Below are 6,639 nucleotides of genomic sequence, written 5' to 3'. Positions count from 1 at the left end.
CTTGTCAAAATGAATGATTAATTCTAAAGACTACGATGAAAACTAGTAATAATAAGAGGAAAAAAATTATAATAAAAAAAAGTGGAGCAATAAAACAAGGATAAGGAGGGCACTTTCGTAATTTTGAAATTCCCAAAAAAAGAAAAGGGTCACCATCTCAAAAACCGTAGCCTTTACGTGAGAGACACCGTCGAGACTCGAGTGCTGTTAGTTGGACGACTTGGCATAATTATCATTATCACGGATCGTCCTCATCTCTCATCTCAGATCAAAATCGATCGAAACTTGAAAAAGTTTCTCTCTCTCTCTCTCTCTCTCTCTCTCTCTCTCTCCCCGTTTCATCCCCCCAAATCCTATTTATTAACATCCCCTGCCACTCCTCCCTCGCCTTCTCCCCCCCGCCCCCCCCAATCCAAACTCTCTCCGGTGACTCCCCATCTTCCCCCTATATTCTCTCTCTCTCTCTCTCTACTCGACAATGCCCGTACCTCCAAGCTGAACGCTTTCCTTTTCACTCCGTCTTTATATACCCTTTCGTACAAGCATATTGTTGTACCCTACACGTAGATATTTATGGTTGTATATCTTTATCGCTCGTTACGTCATACGCTGGTTGGGGAGAGTGAAGAGTGACTGATTCGCGTGAAATGCCGCTTGTTTTTCCTTCCGATTTCTGCCTCGGGTTTGAACGTATTATTCGAGCTTCATTTCAGATCTGGAGATGCTGATTCCGTTTTCGGAGAGAGCTGACGGCGCATTTGGTGTGCGAACGGTTGTTTTCGGAGCAGTGGACGAGAAACTAGGTTTTTAACCCGCGGGTCTGTGGTTTTGCTTGTTAGCGTGTTTGCGTGCTTGTATTGTTTGGATTCGAGCGATGAATCGGAGTTTTAGGGCTCAGGAGTCGCAAATGCAGGCGCCCTCGAAGCAGAGGCAGCAGCAGGTAGGGAGCGTGAGGCCGTCGACGATGAAGGAGAAGGAAGACGAGCTGGCGTTGTTCCTGGAGATGCGAAAACGCGAGAAGGAACGGAACAATCTTCTCCTTCACAACTCCGAAGAGTTCGATGCTCCGTTAGGTTAATCACTGTTCTCAAATTTTTTTTTTTAAGTTTTGACTTTCGTTTGATTGAATGATTTCGTGTGTTTTTGGTTTAGGGTGTGTCTCCGTTATATTATTGGACTAGTCAATTTGTTTATGCTACATGATATTTCAGTTGATATGTGTGAGGGGAATGACCTGCCTAGAAATCCGTGAAAACTCAGGTTTTAGCCCATTTAGTTCCTTTAGTTTTGTGGAAAAGCCCCCTTGATTGTTAATTAGGTGAGCAAGGGTTTTGTCTGGATTTTGTTGACGTAGTTTTATATTATATCTGGAGTTAATATTTGTGAAATAGTTGGAACGGTGGCTTTACTTATTGGACTACTTTGGTTATGGGTTGATTTTGTTGCGTTGAAAATTGAGGCTGTGTTTTTTGCATTATTGTTTTGGGGATGGCAGGACTGAAGCCAGGCACTTCTCCGATATTCAACATTACATCATCTACACCAGCACGGAAGCCTGGCGCGGATGATTTCCTGAATTCTGACAATGATAAAAATGATTATGACTGGTAATATGGGGGCATTCTCTTGACATGTTTAACCATTGATTTGTATTAAGTGTTTACTTTGAACAACTTTTCTACTTGTAAGGCAAGCGCGGCCTGACCTCATTGAATCCCTAAGGCAAAACCTTTGTGGGAGGCCTTTAAGAATTTAAGTATTAATATAAAAAAATTTAATCTATTATATATTTATTACATTTGAAAATTATATAACTTGCTTTTTTAGATGAAAGTTTGTTAGTAGTGAAGTTTGTTAGTACCTAATCCCTAGCGTCTGCAATACTATATTCTATGTCACAATGTGAAATATGAAACAATAATCATTGCTATGAAAAGATCAACACTTTAAGAAAAGAAGTCTGAATGTGGAGGATACTTCCTGAAGGCCTTTTTTTAATACCTAAATGGGCTTTTTAAAACCAATACAAGTAGTCTTGAGAAGTAAAAATCCGAGCCCCTCAAAATTGGAGGCCATAGGCATTGGCCTTAATGGCCTAATGCTTGGGCCGCCCCTTACTAAAGGAGTATATATCTCAAGCTAAGTCGTAGTTTCAGCAGGCATAACTCCTCCAGAATTCTTACACAGCAAACTCGGCTCTGTGATTATATAACTATGGTTTTATATGTTAAGCCCATTTCCATTGAGCCTAATTTGATAAGACATGAATAAATGCTTGGAGTTTATCAAGTAATATTTTGATTGTGAATGGGCTATCGTTGCCCTGCTAGCAAGTAGTAAGCCTTTTGCTGGAAAGCTTTCTAATAAATGCCAATGGTTACACTCCAGCGGTTCGGCTGCTCCACAATCTATTATACTAAGCATATAAATACTCGTCTTTGTTATATTAGTTTGCTAAGTCCATCTGCATTGTTCCTCATTTGTTGAATAACATGTCTTTAAATCCTTGTTTGTTTCTGATCAATATACTTTCAAGTCACTATTTTTCGTTTTTATGGGAGAAAGAGAGAGAAGGAGTTGGCCACACACGCGTGCACACACAGTCACATTAAATCTTGCAGGTGGTGACGATATGGACTCGTGGTGAAAATCTGTTTCTTTTTCTGTACTTATTGATCAGCTGGAATTTCATTTTGTCCCCCCTTCAGTTAAATTGGCGGTCCTAATTGTTTTCATGTGTCTTAACCGCCTTAGATTTCCTGGTTTCTCTGATTAATAGGTTCAAGTTGCATATTGATTTAATAAAGTGCAAGACCAAGGACCTATGCTTTTGACTGGTGGTAACTTATTAATTTTATTTGTCTGTTTCAGGCTTCTAACCCCTCCTGGTACTCCTCTTTTTCCTTCATTGGAGATGGAATCACAGAGAACTGCTATGAGTCGAATTGGAACTCCAAAAGCTCTACCGACTGCGCTAAAATCTAGAGTAAGGGTGTTATTTAAACTCGACGTTGCAGTCTTAGTTTATCTTTGCAATACTTAATAGTTGGTGGAGTTTTGTGGTTTTTTTATACCTATCGGCTATCAGATCAGATGCATAGTAGATTTTTGCTGGTTTGGTAATTTAAAATTTTCAACCATTAGTAAATGGTTGGTAGACTTTTGGTTTGTTAGCCTTTGCACATGGAAAGTTGACTCATGAATTGCTTCTAGTATAACATTCATAATATGAAATTGTAATGGTTTCTTCAAATACCACCAATGCCAACCACCACTAAAAAACTACTTAAAACTAAACAGACCATCTTGACTTGAAGTTTGTCCCAAGTGTTAAAAATATTGTTCAAGTTTGCAGCCGCAAAAAATCCTTTTCCACATTGGTAAATCCATGTGTGCAATTTGAAACTCCAGCTGGTATTCTGTACTCGGTACAGATATACATCTAGTTCTGGACACGTGGTTGATAACTTGTATCACATACTTTCAAACATTAGATCCATCTCAAATTCTCAATCCATTGTTTGATGGCTTAGAAACTTATTGGTCTTGCATGCAAGTTTTACTACAAGGTTTGAATTGTCCATATCGGATTATGAAGGCCAGAGTTTGTTTCCTTTTATCCCATAACGCTCCCCCACCCCCCCAAGTTTTTGATAAATAAGATGATAAGTTGATAACTTGAGTAGCATATGGTTTCTGGAAAGAGCATCTGACTTTGAGAAGCCTTTGAGAGGTTTTGAAACATTGAAAGTCTTTCGGCTACAATTATTGATCCACAAATGGTAGTGCTTGACCATAATTTCTTGAACGGATCAGATGTTGCATCCAATTCAGTAGGTTAACTTTGTTGTAATTTGTTTGAATCTGCTCAATCTGTTGAGTTAACGTTCTTAACTTTGTTGTAAGTTGTTTGTATCTGCTCAATCTGTTGATTTCACGTTCTATCATTTGTTTAATGTGATTATAGCTTGCAAACCCCCAGCCAGAACCTGCTTCCCGGAGCAACTTATCATCTAGACAGTCAGCTCCATCCCCTGGGTTGAATAGCTCAAGTGCCGGAATTCGAAGGCCCTCGTCTTCAGGGGGTCCTGGATCAAGACCAGCAACACCAACTGGACGGCCCATGTTGTCCTCATCAGCTAAACCCACACTAAACGCAGCACCCAAATCCACATCGACTACAGCTTCTAAACCCACATCTACTTCTGCGCCTAGACCTTCAAGGTCTTCTACTCCCACTTCTAGGTCTACATTAACTTCAAGTAAGCCCGCCGCTCCACCTAGATCCACAACGCCTTTGTCCAGGACTACTGCAAGATCCTCGACACCCACTTCTAGACCCACCTTACCAGCATCATCTAAACCTACATCTAGGGCACCAACACCAACTCGTAGACCAACCACTCTCTCTGCTATATCAAATACATCCACTCCTCATGTTAAGTCTCCTCCTGTTACCAAGCCGGGTCCCACAGCCACAGCTAGAAATCCGCCGCCGCGTGCTAGTTCTCCGACTGTGAAATCCAGACCGTGGAAGCCTTCGGAGATGCCTGGTTTCTCTCTTGATGCCCCGCCTAATTTAAGGACCTCACTCCCTGATAGGCCACTTTCAGCAACTAGGGGGAGGCCTGGAGCACCTAGTGCCCGTTCTTCTTCTGTTGAGCCTGTTTCTAATGGAAGGGTTAGACGGCAGTCGTGCTCCCCCTCAAGAGGACGACCCCCCAATGGCGTTGTTCATAGCAGTGGAGGTTCTGTTCCTGCAGCTAGTCGGTTGCATGCTAAAGCAAATGACAATGTGAGCCCTGTTTTGATTGGAACCAAGATGGTTGACAGAGTGACGAATATGCGGAAACTGGTGCCACCAAAGCAAGATGACAAACATTCCCCTCTTAGTAACTTGTCTGGTAAATCTTCATCCCCTGACAGCGCGGGGTTTGGAAGGACACTCTCGAAGAAATCTCTGGATATGGCCATTAGGCATATGGTATGTGCTTCCTTTTTTACATGGGTACTACTATACACTATCCCAGCATTGTTTCACATCTAACAAGAATGCCCACTCTGTGTAAATGTTCAACTAGTCCTTGTTGATGTTGATAGTTGTTGACGTGGTTCTCTTGTACTGCCATTTTCCTGTTTTGGTTTTTCCCTTTGGGGGTTCTAAATTTTTAAGACATGCAGTTAAGGTACCCAAAATTTAATGTGAAAAATCTATTAATTTTATACCTACTTTAAAGTGTAATGATAACTGTCTGTAATAAGGTGAATTAGGAAACTAACAAGTTTCATACTCTTGACTTTTCAAAAAGGACATATATTTGGAGACATCTTAAATTGGAAATATGGACAAAAAGAAATAGACAGGTTGTATCTATTTGTGTACTTCTAGCAGTAGATTATTTAACACGAACAGGATTTCATTTTGTGTACCAAATTTGACATCCTTTCCAATTTCCCATTGTGTATTCTCTTGAGCAGGATATAAGGCGGCACATTCCAGGTAATTTGAGGCCATTGATGACGAATATTCCAGCATCGTCTATGTATAGTGTGAGACCGGGGCCTACACGAAGCAGGACAATTAGTGTCTCGGACTCCCCGCTTGCAACAAGCAGTAATGCCAGTTCTGAACCGAGTGTCAACAACAATGGCTTCTGTGTAGTAGATGGAAGGGAATTCGATGATGATGTAAGCAGCGATAAGGGCCCTCGATCCCCTTCCAATGTACGGGGTAGGTGATGGTTGGGGCTCTGTCAGTGTTTCCATTGTGACCCGCTACGATATACCTGCTTCTCTGTTACACTCGTCATTTGATTTTGGATCTCTATCAGTATGACTGTTGAAAGACAATGGCTTGAGGAGAACTGAGGGTGACCCGGTTCCTACGACTTAATGTAAAGTTGAATGGATTGATTATCTAAGTGAATACGATTTAACGTTGTTGTACTATTAGAATGCGGATTTTGATCCACTTTTGGGGACTCTCTTATGTGCAAGGTGATGTTTCTGAACTTAGTCTAGAATGTTCACAAACACAAACTAATTCTGCACAATTGTTTTAGGCTTCTTCTAACTTCCCGCAATGGAATGAGATGACATTTGATCGGTTAACTGCGACAGGGTTTTCCTCTTTTGGTAGGTGCTAGACTCCATTTGTGGATTCGAAGGGCGAGAACGAATGGTTTAGCTTGTTACTGATTTCAGCATGAATTTCGTGTCCAGTTATTACTATTGTTCTGAGACATTTAAGACATCTTCCGGATAATTCGAGTCGAAATCTGATGCAATTGGTCGGATGATTGAACCGAAGCAATTTGGCGCCCCAAATGTTTGGACCACTGTTTCCGATTGTTTCTCTCACCAACCAACCAGTCAACAGCACAGACAAAAACACTCGAAGCAAAAGACCACTGAAGTCATGTTGGACAAAATAAATTTGAAGTAATTTATCATTGCTACACATTAGGGTAAGGTCTAAAGTCATGTTGGACAAAATAAATTTGGAGTAATTTATCATTGCTACACATTTGGGTAAGGTCTATATTTTTAGTCTTGAAGCTCGCATGAATGTGTTGTCGGAAAAGGTAACGGACATTGCGTGGCAATATCCCTTAACATGCAACGAGTTTTTAATTTTGG

General features: G+C 40.9%; 1 protein-coding gene across 1 annotated transcript; it reads left to right on the top strand.

The window, feature by feature from the left end:
• The first annotated feature begins 242 nt into the window (after nucleotides 1-242).
• LOC131320535 (uncharacterized) lies at nucleotides 243-6,039 on the top strand. Its single transcript, XM_058351259.1, has 5 exons — nucleotides 243-1,073; nucleotides 1,496-1,607; nucleotides 2,872-2,986; nucleotides 3,968-4,984; nucleotides 5,479-6,039. The coding sequence occupies exons 1-5, from the start codon at nucleotides 875-877 to the stop codon at nucleotides 5,737-5,739; spliced, it is 1,704 nt and encodes a 567-aa protein (XP_058207242.1). The 5' UTR covers nucleotides 243-874; the 3' UTR covers nucleotides 5,740-6,039.
• Nucleotides 6,040-6,639: the final 600 nt, after the last annotated feature.

The sequence above is a fragment of the Rhododendron vialii genome, chromosome 3a (assembly GCF_030253575.1).
Source record: "Rhododendron vialii isolate Sample 1 chromosome 3a, ASM3025357v1".
NCBI lineage: Eukaryota > Viridiplantae > Streptophyta > Magnoliopsida > Ericales > Ericaceae > Rhododendron > Rhododendron vialii.
The sequence above is the reverse complement of the archived record's forward strand: the minus strand, read 5'-3'. Positions and strand labels throughout refer to the sequence as shown.